Source organism: Varanus komodoensis, unplaced genomic scaffold, assembly GCF_004798865.1.
Source record: "Varanus komodoensis strain SLA01 unplaced genomic scaffold, ASM479886v1 scaffold35, whole genome shotgun sequence".
NCBI classification, from domain to species: domain Eukaryota; kingdom Metazoa; phylum Chordata; class Lepidosauria; order Squamata; family Varanidae; genus Varanus; species Varanus komodoensis.
In genome coordinates this window covers 804624-821502 of record NW_025335856.1, presented here as the reverse complement: position 1 = coordinate 821502, position 16879 = coordinate 804624, and the positions used below count along the sequence as shown (strand labels likewise).

At 49.1% G+C, this 16879-nt stretch overlaps 2 protein-coding genes across 2 annotated transcripts in view; one reads left to right on the top strand and one right to left on the bottom strand.

The window, feature by feature from the left end:
* Positions 1-2318: 2318 nt before the first annotated feature.
* On the top strand, positions 2319-14462 carry GSTK1 (glutathione S-transferase kappa 1). Its single transcript, XM_044439549.1, has 8 exons — positions 2319-2523; positions 7593-7674; positions 8471-8599; positions 9667-9767; positions 10372-10407; positions 11453-11569; positions 12813-12906; positions 13153-14462. The coding sequence occupies exons 1-8, from the start codon at positions 2386-2388 to the stop codon at positions 13194-13196; spliced, it is 741 nt and encodes a 246-aa protein (XP_044295484.1). The 5' UTR covers positions 2319-2385; the 3' UTR covers positions 13197-14462.
* A 1164-nt stretch (positions 14463-15626) lies between these two features.
* Positions 15627-16879, bottom strand: part of LOC123028061 (rap1 GTPase-activating protein 1-like) — a 38450-nt gene continuing 37197 nt past the window's right edge. The window contains exon 22 of the mRNA XM_044439547.1: positions 15627-15702. The gene's annotated coding sequence lies outside the window, so the exon portion shown is untranslated. The remainder of the gene's footprint in view (positions 15703-16879) is intronic.

Here is a 16879-nt window from a genome sequence, read left to right as displayed (position 1 = left end):
TTCCCCCCAGACAGCCCCTGACAACCCTTTCAAAGTGCCCAAGCAGCATCTTGGATGGGGTATCAGTGGCTGACCAAGTTGCCCCAGTGCCTAAGGAAGGACTGAGGGGGAAGGAGGGGAAAAACAACCCACAGCAAGCCTGATTATCTGTTGGGCACGCCATGGGTTCTTTGCAGAACAGTGTTGACTATGTGTTTTATCACTGGGGTTCCTTGCATCTTGGCAGAGTCTGGTTCCTCCACTCCCCAACTCCCAGCATGTCACACTCCCAACTCCAAAGTCATACTTGGACCTTCAGAGTCCCAGCTGGACATGAATGGCCATGTTAATTGGGATGGCACTCCGAATTTAGGTCTAGCTCCAACCTTGGAGCACACCTCCTATGGCCTAGGCAACCTGCTTCTCCTAGGTAGTGTCCAAGGGTCACAGGAGCACACCTAAAAAGACCTTAAAATTGTTGCAGATCACAAGCTGAATATGAGTCAGCAGAGTGATGTGGCTACAAAAAAGGCAAATGGCCTGCACTAATAAGTATCACTTCCAAATCACATGAAGTACTCGTTCTCTTCCCAGCACTGGATAGGCCTCATTTGTAGTACAGTGTCCAGTTCTGGACAGCACAATTTAAGAAAGATGCAGACAAGCTGGAAAGGGTTCAGAGGAGGGACTGGAAACAAAGCCCTATCAGGACAGGTTGACAGAACTGAGCATGTTTAGCCTTGAGAAGAGAAGACTAAGGGGAGATAGGACAGCACTCTACAGGTACTTGAAAGGCTGCCACAAAGAGGAAGCACAGAATCTCTTCTTGATCATCCCAGAGTGCAGGACACAGACTAATGACCTTAAGCTGCAGGAAGCCAGATTCCGGCTGGATATCAGGAAAAATGTCCTGACTGTTAGAACAGTATGACAGTGGAACCAGCTGCCTAGAGAGGTGGTGGGCTCTCCCACACTAGAGGCATTTGAGGGGAAACTGGAACACCATCTGAGTGGAACGGTGTAAACTGGTGGCCTGCAACAGCAGGGGGTTGGACCCGATGGCCTTCTGGCCCCTTCCAACTCTACTACTCTATGATTAGAGCCACTTTGTTTCTTCTGAGTTTGTCATCTCCAGAGTAAAACCATTTGTGTTTGTCTGACTGAAAATTACCCTTTCCATGTAGTTCATTCTCACCAAGTGTTTAACTGTTCCATTTCTTGCTTGATGGGTTCCAGTTTGCCTCAATTCATACTTCTCATTTTCTGTATCCCAACTGTATGTGTTGTGCAGCAGTGAGCTCTTCCATGCATGTCAGTTGCTAGACTTTCTTTCCAGTTCAGCGCTATTCGTACTTGCCCTTTGCCTTTCCCCAGTGCCTTGTTTAGTGCCTACCCATCTGGAGGGTTTCATCTTCAAGCACTATCACTTGTGTCATGTTGGATTGTTTCATCCCAGGGTTTTCAAGGCTGGAAGACTCAGAAGTGGTGTACCATTGCCTTCTTCTGAGCAGCACCCCCACTGTCTGTGCAGGATCCCCCACCTGGGTTGCCTTCAGCTACCAGTGCTGCCCAGTCACTCCCCCCCCCCCGCCCTGCCATTAGAGATCTCGTCTGCTGAAGTGACTGTTCTCCCTGAAGAGGATGGATACCTCTCATCTTGACAGGAGATGAGCTCAGTGTGACAGTCTGGCCTACTGGCAGCATTGCTCTCAGCTTCTCTAACACTCTCAGATCCCTTCACCACATTAAGTTGGGCAACCAGGGGTGGGGAGGAGCACTGTTTAATCCACAATGGTTTTTGGTGTCACATAAGCAACCCCAAATTTGCCTGACTTGAATGTTCAAAATGGCTGCCAAACCCACAAATTCCCACAATTACATCTGAAAAGCTGCACAAGATGTGGTCCGTACTTCCTCTCGAGGCCTTGTACTGGCCAATGAGATCCAAAATCCCCTGCTTTTGGTAAGAGGATTGGGCACCTGCTAGGTCCCCTCAGCTGCATCCGCGTCCACCCATCACCCTATATCCGTCATTCTTCCCCAGTAACAAGTGGCTAAACACGTCGCAAGCGCTGCTCTCATGCTCTAGGTCCGCCAGTCAATGAAAAGGGGCAGGGAGACTCAGGATGGCACGACAGGGGCCGGCCTCGACACCACGCTGAACGCCCCGGATCGATGAAGCGAGCTGGGCGTGTGAAAGGGGTGCTCGAGCGTTCCGCCGCTAGGTGTCAGCAGCGAGCAAGTCTCCTGGGCTGTAGCTGCTCTGCTCGTGTGACGCGGCGGCGGCCGCTGCTGAGCGGAGGCGGAACGGGCGGGGCTGGGCTCGGGCGGCGCTAGTGGGTCCGCCTTTGCTTTGACTCCTTTCCCCGCACGGGAGGCAGTTTCGCGCTGGCTTTTCTTGCGCAAATGTACAGATCTCGCCTCCTCGGCTCGGCCGTCCGGGCAAGGTCCATGGCGACCGCACGTGAAGGTCTGGGGAGCGAGAAGAAAGTCGTGCATTGTTTCTACGATGTAGTGTCTCCCTATTCCTGGCTTGGATTTGAGGTAAGAGGCCCGGAAGAGGCCACGAGAGACAAGTTTGAGCCGCAGCTGCGTACTCCGAGGGAGTCCCAAATGGGAAAAGCTGTGGTGCAGCCCCAGGAGCGACCCACCCAGCTCACTTACGCTGTAGTGCAGCTGGAGAGTCGCAGCTGGGCGCCCCCCCCCCCCCCCTATTAAGTTGTGAAGAACACAAGTAACAGTCCTCGCTACCTCTTCCAGCTGCGGTTCCGGGATTTACAAGCGCCTCTGCGATCCCTGCCTTATTAGGAGAATAAAACCAAGGCTTCTGCATTGCGTGGTTATTTGGGGAGCCCTGGGGCTGTATTGTATGAGAAGGCAGTACTTCTTAAAGCTACCTCAGATATGAGTGGAGCTTGCCAGAACTTTATTTTGCAAGATCCACTAGGTTACCCAGAAATGAGGAATTTCGGGATCCCAATGCACTAGTGCTGGGTCTTGGACTGGAAGGATTTACAGCCACCTGAAGGAAGATTCAGATTGCAAATTTATTATCTGTAAGATTAAATACCAGCCTTTATGCCCCACAAATATCCATGCATGGAATGGAAGAAGAGATGTTCATATTACCCGTCTGTGCTTCCAGAATGTTATAATGTCAGAGATTATAAGAGAACACTTGTTAGCATAGCCACCTGCCAGTGGGATTTGCAGAACCCAGTTATGCTGTGGTGTGATCCAGTTACTGCAATAAAATGGGTAGGACTTGCAAACAGATAACCAAATTCAAATTCGGAACATGGCAGTTTTGAGACCTTTCAGAAACACCCTTCCTGTCCAGAGTATTCATGCTGGAGCTGCCATTAAATCGTGCTGCAGAATTTAATTTGAAATTCAAATTCAACTTACTGAAGTTGTTTGATAATGTTTATGGACTTGTATGTTTTTGTTTGTCTAATTGCTGGAAGCCATCCAGAGAGCTATTTGGCTATTCTTGGTCTACAAAAGCTTGAAATAAATAACATTATTATGAAAGTTCTGAAAGATGTGGGAGAAGAATACATATCAAGCTGGACTGTAATGATTTGATAGGATACTTGGAGTGCACAGAGGACCGCAATTCCAGAGAGAGTGGCAGCAACTCAGGCAGCTCCCATAAATCCTCAGATGCGCTTCAGTTCTTCAGCACCCTTGGCCTGAACTTTGCCCCATTTACTGTTGCCGCAGTGGAAAATACCACGCTCTTTCTGCCAGCATTAGTCCCTTACAGGCACAGCTTGTGAGTGTGCAAGGAACTGAGCCTAACATAGTGCTAAACTGCATGGAAACATTTGGTCAAGCTCTTTCCCATTCCATTGATATCAGTTGATGGTTAAGATTGTGCCAGAACTTCTTCCATGGAAAGCAGCAGGGCTACAAAGCCTCATTTATTTATTTGTTTGTTTGTTTGTTTATGTAGGCTGGATTATTCCTAAAGGTTGAGCAATGTTCCCTTTCTTCCCCAAAGACTGGCCCCTTCTGTTAATATATTGAGAACAAACTGGCAGATTAGGGAGGTCTGGAACTTTGCACCAAGGTGTTGGTCTGACAGGAGAAGGCACCTCCCTCTTAGTTGACCAAAGCGAACTTGGTACCAGCCACTTCCCAGATAAATTCCTGAGGCAGGATGCTTGGGTGAAAAGATCAGCACTTTATTGACCATGTAATTAAGCATGTACTGCAAGCTAAACTTGAGAGCAAAGTGTGGCCCCCTGCTAGCTAATCAAGGGTGCTGATTTGACTTCAGTGGCCTCCTAGGGTCAGTCCCTTTCCTCACTCTCCCATCCTGAAGGAGCAGAGGGGTCTTAATCGCTCCATCTTCCTCCTGCCCCGTCTAGCAGGTCATGAGGCCTAGCTGGGGTGCATCACTCTCCAGTGCCTCTGAGTGCTTGCCAGGGTAAAGATCCCAAGCTACTTGTATACCACAAGAGGAATCCAGCCTAATTGTGACTTACATTGTTCCATTTTCTGAATCTTCACTCACACAGACCTTGTTGCAGTTCCTTCAGAGGCCCACTTGCAAGAAGTGCACCCCCTCATCCCTGCAGAGTCCTATAACTGGCCCCACCCCAACAATTTCTTCACATTTCTGTTGCTCTGCCACCGAGCACAGCTGATCTTTGGGTGCATTTGCTTGCTTCAAGCCCTCCCCTCCAACACCTGGATCAAAGACTCAGGAGCCAGGGCCACCCCAAAGCTGAAAAACATTCAGAGCATGCTGGACAGAGGCCCAGCTGTGAGGCAGGGAAATCTCCTACTACCACATACCCCTTCTTGCATTCCACTTGACTCAGCCTTATCACTGGTCTAAAACTGCACCCCAGTCCTTGAACTGACGCCCACCATGTGCTGTGACCCAAAGACAATGGAATGGGTAGAAACTGGGCGTCCCACTGGGCTTCTGCACCAGCCTAGACCTCTGCTTGGTTAGCAGCCTAGGCACATGGCAATGAAGTGACCAGTGTTTTGGGAGCTGGGTTCCCTCCTCCTCCCTTTCAGTCAACAGAGAGTTCTTTGGCAACTGGTAGTTCTTTCCAGTGTGCAGCCAGCAAACAGAAGCCTCTCAGCATGCACAGATTGGTTTGTTGAACCCAATCTAGAAACTATTTCTCAGAACCCTCTTTTTCAGTAACCCTGGGCTCTACCCCCACGGAGAATCCTTGCAGGAGAATGGCTGACCTCCTCGATCTATGCAAGCCCTCTAGTTGGGTAGTCCCCCTCTCCTGACACTGCACCATGGGGCTCAGGGATCAGACCAAGCTCCTCTTGCTCCTCTCCCAAGTCCCCTTTCGGCACTTCCAAACCCTCTTGGTTCCTCAGGGGCTGCCTGAACATCAGGAGACGGTGGCCTTGAGGTGTGCTTCCTCTTCCACCATCTCTGTGTCCACAGGCCTCATTTCCCAGGCCTCACCATCCTCATCTGAAGAGTTGGTGCCACCCTGGCCCTGGAAAGCACACCAAGAGTAGCAGCCTCTTTCATTCCCAACACAATGTTACGAACACAATCATATTGTGCACAGTTCTAGCTGCTGCACCTGAAAAAAGTTTATTATTGGACTGGAAAAAGTACAGAGAAGGGCGATGATAAAGGGGTTGGAGCAACTCCTGTATGGGGAATAGCTACAGCAATTGCGATTGTTTAGCTTAAAAACGGTGAGTAGCAGGAGATATGATAGAGGTTTTTAAAATAAGGTATGGTCTGGGAAAGTGAAAGGGGAGTCAATTTTCTCCTCTTCCCATAATAATAAAACCCATGGTAATCTCAATAAGCTGATTGGCAGGGCGTTTAGGACAGATAAAAGGAAGTACTTAACACAGTGTAAAGTTAAACTGGAATTCTCTGCCACAGGAATTGGATGGCCTTAAAAGAGGACTGGACAAATCCCTGGAGGAGTAGCAAGGGCTACTCGCTGCCTCGTTGGCAGTGTGCTGTCTCCATTACCAGAGGTGGCCTGCCTGCATGCACCAGCCTCTGAGGAGCTTGGACAGATGGAGGTCTTGCACCCATCCTGCTTGAGGGATCCTGTGGGCAGCTGGTTTCCCACTCCAGTCCCCTCTGGAGTGCTGGACCGAATGGCTCATTGGTCTGATCCCACCTTATGTCTCCTTGTTCTTATGTCACACCATGACCATCCTTTAGTGGGTAAAATTCTTGAATAATTGGCAGCTTCCATCTCCTAACCTGTTTAATGGTACCTGCAGCCGAGTTTGTCTGGACAGCTATGCAGAAAAAGCTACTCTAGGAAGGCTTTTGCAAAATTGCCCTATTTTCCATGGAACTTTAGCCCTGCGTTAGGGTTAGGGGTGTGCACCAGGGTAGGGTTAGGGTTGGGAAAACGAGGTGTCCTGGTAAGATTTTATCGGCTGGAATGTGCTTAGAAGGGGCAGAAACGATGAGCCACGCAGAAAAAGCTACTCTGGGAAGGCTTTTGCAAAATTGCCCTATTTTCCATGGAACTTTAGCCCTGCATTAGGGTTAGGGGTTTGCACCCGTTTCGAAGGATGAGTATCAAAATCCTTGGGATTCAGTCCACATGACAGAATCCTTGCCCAAGCTGGAATGCAGTCTGAATGGATCCAAATTTCCCGGTGAAGCAGTCCACCTGGAAGAGGCCTGCACAAACCACAGCGACGAGGCAAAGCTCTCATCAGCAAAGCAAGGAAATGGCACTTTCCTTGAAATGAATGCTGAAAGCTCAGCCTTGCTGGTCTGTCTTAGAGACACGCAGGGTGGCCTTAAGGCTTTTGTTTATGATGCTCCTCATCTTCAGCACATGGCTAGAAGTGCCCAACAGATTTTCCCAGCAGCTTGCTAATATGCTGAGCCCAAAGAAAGCCAACAGGCCTGCAGCTGAGAACAAAGAAAAGCCAAAATCGCAAATATGGTGCAGAGACCATTGTGGGGACAGGGCAGGAGCAGGTGGGGAAAACCTGGCCTATCCTTCAAGCATCTTCCTAACCCGGATGTATCAATAAGCAACTCAACCTCAGTCTGAAAGGCAAAAGGAGAGCAGAAATGATTATAGAAAACAAAATCCACCGGTGGGCTAGGCCTGCGTTTAACTTGAACGCTTGGAACGCCTTAGGTGAGGTGTTCCTTGGTGTCCCTGACATCTTAGGGGACCTCTGGTTGGCACTGGGTTTGCTTGGCCTTTGTCCTGGCTGGCAGTTCTGATGTGCTCTGTCTGGAATGAGGTGGGAGGTCAGCAAGGACTTCACTCAGTAATCGGCTGCCCGGGGGCCTGACCAAGATCTTTTCATGCAGGCATTTCCATCTGCCAAGATAGTCAATAACTGGGGTGAGAGGGAGGGGAAACAAGTCAAGTTTTCCCTTGACTTGCTTCTGATGCTCCTGCTTTTTGTAACTTCTTGATGAAGAGGGTTGGAGATCACTTTTTACAGTGATCATTTGGTTGATCTGGATTTTGGAATGTTTCTTATGGGCAGCATGTTTACCTTGGTTTTTACTTTTTTATGTTTTGCAAAAGCGGTTTTCTATTTCCTAGGGGCTAGGTCCAGATCATTCTCAACATGATTTTGAGGTTGCTGATAATGAATTTGTCTCACTGCTTTAGATTATCTGCCGATACCGCCCCATCTGGAACATGGACCTGCGTTTTCGGCCTGTTTTCCTTGCAGGCATAATGAAGGAGACGGGTAGGTGTGGAATAGCAGAACTGAGTCAAACCATTTTTTAAATTTTATTTTTTTATTTATTTGATTTATATCCCACTTTTTTCTTATGAACTCCAAGTGCCTTACATCATTCTGCTCCTGCTCTCACTGTTATCCCACAACAACAACCCTGTGAGGTAGTTTGGACTAAGAGACTGCGACTGGCCCAAAGTCATCCAGTGGGCTCCCTAGCCGAGCAGGGGCTAGACTCCAGGTTGCCCAAGTCCCAGTCCTGCGCTCTTAGCACTGAAGCACACTGGTTCTCAGGCACATTCTTGGAAAATGTGTCCAGCAGTTGCTCTGTACCAAAGCATATTGCTTCTGAGTGATGCTGAATTGCTTATTGCAAAGTTCAGTGCAGATCCCAGGATATGAACAGAGCATTCTGTGCATGTTGCTCCATACCTGACTAGAGCCAGTCTCATCCCAGGAAAAGAGTCCTACTATCTTCCAAGTCATCAATGCCTGGAAATCCAACTTCTTCTCTGAACAAGTCAGTTTTCATTGTTATTTTAAAAAATGCTTATGCACCATTATTATGTTCTTTGATTGCCCCATGAAAAAACATTTGTGATCATTAAAATACAACAGGGTGATAATCAGAGCAAACTGCCCTAGTTTGGTGCCTGCAACCAAACAAATTTTATTGCTCTTAGCTCTGTGAATGGGACTGAGAATGATCAGCTGCCCTGTCTTGATGGAGATATAAGAGATGGTGGGATGCAGTGTCTCCCTCTGTCTGAAAAGTCCTCCTGCAACACCCCACCTTTTGCAACAGGTAACCGGGCCCCGGCATTGTTGCGTGAGAAAGCAGTCTACATGACGCAGGACCTCCAGCGTTTGGGAAAGTTCTGCCAGGTGCCATTGCGACCACCAAAGGATTTCATGGGGACTGTTATTGAGAAGGGTAAGAAAAGGAGGCTGCTTTAACAAAGGAACTGCTGACTCCTTTATTTAAATAGGGGGGGGTGTTCTTTTGCTTTCCTAACTCATTTTAACAGTTGGAGATACATTGATTAGGAAAAAAGGTACAGGAGGGGAGGGCCAAAAACAACTCCGCTTGCAGACTTAATATGATTCTATCCCACCCACACCAGAAAGACTGTAGAACAGGGCAGGGACCACTTCAGGCTGAATCGCCTCCTGAAAGAGCACTGTGGTCTTAGTGGCATCCTCGAGCATCCCCATGTCCACTGTCACTGGGACCCGCATGCATTGTGCCTGCCTCTGTGCTCAGAGAGGTCTAGAATGCTGCGCCTTTCTCGGCATGGAGGAAGAGACTTAAGCAGCACTGGGAGAAGCTGTACCTTCCAGCACAGCACCAGCTGCTGCTATATTATTATTATTATTATTATTATTATTATTATTATTATTATTATTATTTACATTTCTATACTGCCCATACCTGAAGCTCTCTGAGCAGTTGACAACATTAAGTCACCCATCCAGATTTCAACCAGGCCTGACCCTGCTTAGCTTCCAAATTAGGCAGGATCAGGCACCTCAGGCTATATGGAAGCTAGTAAGGTGCCTCCTTCATGTACCCTTTGCCATCCCCAGGGGGTGCAGAGGGGCATGTCAAGGAAGATGCAGCATTACAAGTGAACCCCGAGCTCACTTCCACTCTTGATGTGGTGTGGTGGACTGTGCAGGCTCCTTCTGGTTGGAGGTGCTTTCTTCCATAGGAGCGTGTGCTGTTGTCTTTCCCTCTGTGAACACCTAGACTGCAAGTTCCTGCTGGGGAGGGATCTTGTAACGTGTCATCATGCCAATGGGTGACACTGCAGTGCCAATGATTATTTGATGGAAAGCCCCTTGGAACAGCCCACCAAAGCTAGTGCTTAGATCGAATTCCTCTTGCATGATAGCAGCTGAGCATCTTAGGGGTTTTGCAGCAATGGGTTCTCTTTCTGTTGACACTCACGCAATCTGTCTGCCTGGCATTTTGTGTGTATCTGTTTTTACCAAATGCAGGTAGTCTGCCTGCCATGCGTTTTCTCACAGCTGTGGATATACTACAGCCAGAGTTTGTGGAGCCCGTGTCTAAAGAATTTTGGATGCGCATTTGGTCCAGAGTGAGTATTCCAGAATTCAGGGCTTGTGCATCTCTCAAGATGTTTCTGTGCTCCTCATAATTTTTTCTTCAGGTTACTTATGCAAGAAAGCTGGGCCAGACTTGCATGATTTGTGGCCCTCTAAGCCAATTGTAACACTGTTGGATTCCCTGTCAGGAACTCCTTAAAACCCTCGCTTAGACTGTCCCCCAAGAACAGCAGAAAAAGGAGGGCAGCTGGCAGAGCACAACGCACAAGAGGTAGGTTGTATCCAGCCTTGTGGGTCACAAGCTGTACAAGTCTGAACTGGCTGGAACAACAAAATGAGATATCGATGCCAGTAGAATGCCTAAGACCTTTCCATGGAAATTCAGAATTCCTGGCCTTACTCCACATATTCCCTTCTCCCCTGCATTCCTGCACAGCTGTGCAGTCCTTCTGATAATAAATGCAGAAGACTTGGCCCTGACCTTCATTTCAGTAAATGAAGTGGCATCCTTGTCTCTCGCTGCTTTGGTTTGGACTATCAGTAGAACCAGATACTTATGTTGACACTTTCATTCTTTGCACAATCAATCTCATGGTCTTGGCGAATTGGAACCAGATGCCTTACTTGTCTCTCTAGGATGAAGACATCACCCAGCCAGAAAGTATCTTGGCGGTAAGTTTCTTCTCCACATCCTCTTCTCTTGCTGATCTTTTCAGTGCGCTTGCTCTCTGCCCACGCAGACTGGTTTGTGTAGGTCTGTGGCATGGCACTGAAGTACGAAACTGGACTGCATGGGCTTTGGATGCTTTCTCAGTCTGCTTCATGACTGTTAATCATGTGGTAACATTGCTGTCTGGAAGGAGTGGCTTTGTTGTTCTGTTCAGCGAAGAAGGAAAGGAAAAATACTGAAGAGGGCTTGTGTGATTTCATTTTATTTCTAAACCATGGATTCTTTGGGAGAGCTAGAACTATTTCCTGGACATTTGCTTGTTTTTTGGATTAACATTGTGAAAAAGCAACGTGACTAATATCACCTTAGATCACTTTATAACTTTCTTTATGAGAATTCTCTGTGCCCAGGCTTTTGGAATAACCTGCCTAACTGAAACATTGGTACGATCTGCTATGCCCTTCGCCAAATTATTGTGGAGCCTTTGAGTGGTCTGTCTATAGGGGAGGGTCTGTCTTGTAGGAGCTGAGTGTGTGCTTTACATGCAGAAGGTTCCCAGTTGTTTCTGCAGTCTGCAGAACACAGGCTGCGAGAAATACCTTGGTCTAACACCCTGCAGAGGAGGAGAAACTACTGGTGGGCCAGTAGGTGATTCCATATGAAGCACCTTTATATGTAAAGATCAAATGCACTGCACATAACTTAATGTTGATATCTGTAAACCACAGGTAGCTCATTCATCTCTTTCAATTTCACGCTTACAATATTTTTCATTCCCTTGCTTTGGTGATGAGAAGTGCCTGCTGTGAAACTGGGAGAAGACTGGGTAACTTAATACTGGCATTCCAGAAGCAAGTTGTTTGGTAGCTGCCCGCCTGTTGCACCTGCTTTACAGTTCCATTTAGCCATGCCAGTATTGTGGTACTCTTGCCAACCAAGCAATCTATTTGCTGTAGTCCCCTTTAAAATATCATAGGTGTCTTAGTGCTGGAGGCCTGCTCTGACTGACCCTGATTGTATCCGCCTTCTATGTTTCTTTCTTCTTAGGTTGCAGGGAAGGCAGGGTTACCCTCAGACAAAGCCCAGAAGCTTCTGGAAATGAGCACCTCACCTGAGGTGAAGAATCATCTGAAAGAAACAACCAGTGAAGTACTGAGATACGGGGTGAGCTGCTGACATCGTATCAGTCCAACGCTTTCATCCCTTTTTCTAGAGAGGCAGTGTAGGGAGAAGCATGTTTGGCAGGGCCAGCCCAGTCCTTTCACTCTGGGAGGGCCCTCTGGCTTATTCCTCTGATTATTCCACTTGGCTGCCACAGCTCTGTCTGAAATGCTGTGGCAATGCCAGGCCTATTCAGTGAAGCGTGTAGATCAGCTAAGGAAACGTGTGAATGAACTGTGCATCCCATTGCAGAGCTAGTTTCTCCACAGCATACAAAGCTAAGTCACAGTGTCTCCCCACACACACACACAAGCACTCTATTGCTCACTGATTGGCTGCATATGTGAACCATCACACTGAAAGGGACTGTGTTTGAACTGCTATGGAAGATGCCGTTTCTCTGTGGTGTTTGTTGTGTCAGCACCACACCTGATTCACTCAATTGCATGGTGGGTCCAAGGATTTTCCCTTTGCCAACCTCTTGGGCTTTCCCGCCACGTCTTCCATCTTCTTTTTCTTCGCTACGGAAAATTTGTTCAAGGAGAGAAGAATTCAATAACTATACTGTGCATTTTGACGGGTACTCTGGGGCCCCTCTGCCTCCCTGCCATGGCACATTTGCACCTGACAGCCATTACAGCCACAGCCCACAAGTAACCAGGCATGTTAACTGACCCACATCCTGAAGCAGGGGGAATGCTTGCCCAGCAGCCTCGCCCGCGATTCCCTGCCTTGCTCCCCTTCCCCTGAATAAGCTTTTTGATGAAAAGAATCAGGCTAAAATGCCACGGCTCCATCTGCGATGCAGGCCCCTGGCAAGCAAGCTTGGCTAGCGAGCATTCTAGCCAGGCCAGCAGCTGCCAGGCCCACTAGCGGCATTCCTCCAGGGGACTGTGCCGCAGGCACTAGTTGCCAAACGCCGCCATTGTGCCTGTCAGCTTCTTCCTCTCAGTCCAGAGGAACGGTGGGGTTTTCCAACCACGCTTGAGGGTGCTGGCAGGTGTTGTAACATATCGGAGGTGGCATGGAAGCACAATGGAATCCTTAGTTTTCAGGGATGACACATAAAAATTGTGCTTTTATTAAAAAGGAAATCAAATTATGCCTTATCGGAGAAACTAGTGTAGGCTGTACAGTCAGCAACCAAGCACGGAAGCCAGTGCAGCTGCAAACTCTGCAGGCTCATCAATGCCACACCAAACTGGGTAGATGAAGCTCAATCTCCTCTTTGTGTCTCCCCTTCCAGGCATTCGGGGTGCCATGTTTTGTTGTCCATGTCGACAGCAAGCCCCAGCTTCTCTTTGGTTCAGATCGTTTAGAACTGCTGGGGAGTCTTTTGGGTAAGTGTCGGTAAAGCCACTCTGGGTGAGAATGGGGCCTCCTGGAAGGTGAACAGGATTTTGAAATCTGAGATGGTCGCAAGAATGAAAGTGGCATTTATCTAGTAATCCATGTAGGATGGGCTGTACACATATTTATAGTTATTCATTTGTAGATGCTACTGTAAGTTCAATCAAACTGCTGCTTGTGCAGTTTCCTCCTGTTGCCTGAATCTGATTTGCGCCCTGGGCGGACTTGTTTCACAGGAGAGAAATGGCTGGGGCCAGTTCCTACATCTTCTAAGCTCTAGAAGTTAGAGGATATCTGAGCAACAAGATGGAGTGTTTGCCTTGTCGACTTCCAATTGGTCAGCACAGCTGTTCCGACCCACAGATGGATGGCTCTTCAGTCTGGAAAACGGAGATGTAAACCAACACCACACCAACACAGTTCCTGGTGCTGCAGAAAGGAACACAGAGCTCGCCCCCATGTGCAGTGCAAGTCATGCACACTCTTCCATGCCTAATGTGCACCTGATGCATCCTGAAATTTCTTTCCTGCCATGGTCCTTCCTTGCCTCTTCCGCCATACTTTCCTCCTCTCCCACCTGAGCTTTCCTTTCCCATGCCTCCAGACTCACCTCCTGCCCCAGCCACTCTGATTTCCTCCTCTTGCAACCCTTTCCTGTGGGCTCCACGGTGGTGAGAAGAGAAGGTCATCAGCATCCCCAGTCTCTGCACTGGATCAGTAGCATCGAGTGCTCCATGTGAACGCCATTTGGATTTTGATCTTCTGAAATCCAAGTGTGTCAAAAATCTGCCTTAGAGCAGGTCTCCAGTATCTGTTGCAGGCAAACCCAACATTTTTGAACCTCTGGGCACATCTGGGAAACTGAAATCGCTGTAAGCATCGCCACTAAATTGTCCCCATGGAGAAAGTGGCTGGGGAGGGGAGAGAGACAGCGAGGCTTCAGGCTGGGAAGGAGCGGGAGATGTCAGGAATTGCTCCCTGGTCTCCACAAGCATCTGGCTGCAGAGGCCGCCTGCGCACTGCCTGCCCCTGCTAGGTCTCTTCCTAACCCTAGGAAACATCACTGCTGTTTCTCCCACTCCCAGCCTCTGACTTTGCTGTGCTGGCCACCTCCTAGCTCTTTCCTTCCCCTGTCCCTCCTTGGCCTTCCTTTCTCTTTCTGCAGCAGGTTCAGAAACAGGACATGTTCCTATTTTTGTTTTGGACGAAGGTGGGCCTGCAGAGCCACCAGAGGTGCTGCGCGGGGGCCATGCGCCGCTCTGCCAAGCAGCAACTCTGCAGAGTCTCTGGCAGAGCTGCTTTTGCTGGCCCCTTTCGCGAACGCTGCCAGGAGTCGGACTGTGTAGAAAGCCTGCACGCTGCCGCAGTGCAGCAGCTGGCGCCGTTTTCCTTTTGTGCTTGCTTTTGTCCACTTGCATGTCTCGCGTATTTTAGTACCCATCAAAGCCTTGAGTAACTTCATACAACAATTCTGGATAATACAGATGAGGTGAACAAGCAGTTTGGAAAGGCACTTGAAATGAATTACAGACAGGCAGATCTCCCATGTTGCCTGTTGGATTACTCAAACAGCTTTATCTTCGCAGGTAGCTTCCCTCCCTCTCTCTAATGCCAGTGGGTCATCTGGTGAGTCCGCCCTCACTTGTGAAAAGCACGTTTCACTTCACCTGCACTTTTGTCAGTGACGTGTGTGAACTAAGCCAGAGAACTCTCTAATGTTCACATTAAGGCCCCCTGTACATCTCGTTTGGGGGCAGGGAAGAGGCATGAACCATGACTGCGTCCAGGCTAGGGTGACCCTGCCCCGGATCCAGTTCTCATGGGCATTACAATCGGTTCCCTAATTTATCACAAGTTGCTGCGACTGATTTCCCCTGAGCTTGGAAGCACATTATGATTAAATGAATCACCACAGTGCCCTTCCTCGTGTGTGGACCAGTTCAGTTCACAGGGGTTGAAGTTCTCCCACTTTGTACTAAGAGCTGCCCCGACATAACGTGACTGAGGTCCCAGGATTGCACCCCCAAAGTCCCTAGTGAGAATACATGACCAATTCTAGTGCAGTTCAGTGTGTATTGGACACGGTGGTCCTTTATTGCAAGCCCAAGACACCACAGACACGACAAGCATGGAGCGAGGGGTCACAGATTCACATTGACTGGTTCTTGATGGCACAGAGACTCAAGGAAACGGGTGGTGGCAAAGATGAAGGAGTGGCAAAGACCGGTGGAGTCCCATGAAGGATGACAGAACACAGATCCCTCCCGCTACCAAGTGCGTACACTCGGGCACAGGATGTGCTACCTGGGCTGCATCATGCACTGCTGCTTTGATGCTCACAGACCAGGTATAATCTTTGCAGTGAAAAGAGCTATTTTTTAATCCTACTGTTCCGAGGCCTGCACAGTGAAGGAGGAATACAGATGCAGCCTTCCTCCAAAGGCCCTTTGGGATACCCAAGTCCTTCCATGTTGGAACTTGCATACTTAAATTTTAGCAGTACTAAGAACAGAAAAAGCACCCCCCCCCCCCGCTTCTGAAGCTATGGCAGATGGGAGACTCCCCCTTTAGACTTGGGTTGGGTCTGCCCTGCTGAGGTCGCTGAACTGGAATGACACACATGGATGAGCAAATGCCACATTCGGACTTCGTGGTTGGGTTCCTTACTGCCTGTGGTGCAGCTGACACGGAATGAAGGAGGGCCAAGCCCAGTGGGAACGCAGCATCCTCTCTCCCAAGCCTCGGGGTGAATGAAGTGCTGTGACGTCTCACTTCAGCAGCAAATCCTACAGACAGGGAGGGAAAGGATGCTGAGAATAGGGGAATGGCGCAGATGCAAGCGCTGGAGCCCAAGATACATTTTGACCCTGTACTGCAGCTCGGTTTATGATACATGTAGTGACAGGAGGCAGCCCCATCCATGGATCCTGATGAAAGGGCAGTTCAGACCAGGCCTTAAGGTGACTGACACTGGACCAGGCACCACAGCACCCAGGAGGCCAAGAAGGCTCTTCTGTTACTGGCAGCCTGCATCTGCGATCCAGGCTTGTAATAGCCACACACTAGAGGCGAGACAACCATCTTCCTGATGGCAGGCAAGGAGTTGGCAAAAGCTAGGGCTTTGTTTCTTGCAAGCTGTAGGAAAGCAGCCCTTTAGGAATGCTGTGGGCTTATGGGCCAGGCTGGGAGATCCCTCCTGCCAGGATCTTCCTGCAAAGAGAGCGTGGGTGCTCAGGGACTCCCCCAGAACATTCCCTGGCCTGCAGCAGACTGCAAAAAGCAGGCAGGGCAATGTGGGTGCAGCTGGAAGCACAGCTTCCTCCCAGATCTGCTTGGAAGGGGCTTGCTGGCACTTTCTACATGCTTCAGAATTGTATCTACTCAAGTTCCATAGAGAGAACTGAGTGACACTGCATGACAAATTTGGCCACTTTTTTGCATTCTGAACAAAGCCATGCATGGGCCTCCTCAGGAGGGCCAGAAGGATCTGGGATGAATAGAGTGGGCTCAAGCAAAGCGTGATCCTTCCAGCCCCTCCCCTGGCCTTCCAAAAGCTGTGTGGTGCAAGCAGCTAGCTGAGGAAGTGGCCAAACAGCCAGGGCAGTGCCTGTCCATTCATCAACGCTTCCCTGATCTATGAACCTGGTGCAACATCCTAACATCAGGCGGAATCCCCTAAGTCGAAACCTTTTCCTCGATCGGTGCAGTGTTCAAGGGGAAACCGATGTCACACCTGGAGAATGAACGATAAAGCCAGTCGCAGGACCCAAGCAAGCTGCTGATCCCCATTCAAAAGCCTCTGCCATCCTTTTGAGAGGGTCCCGGCAGCACTGCTGTCCCCTGCAATCCTAACCCTTCACAATCCCGACATTAATTGGAAAATGTTGTAATTCACCAAAGATGCAGACCCAGAATGACATAGGCAGAATGATGGAGACAGACAGAAATGCACGAAGACGCAAA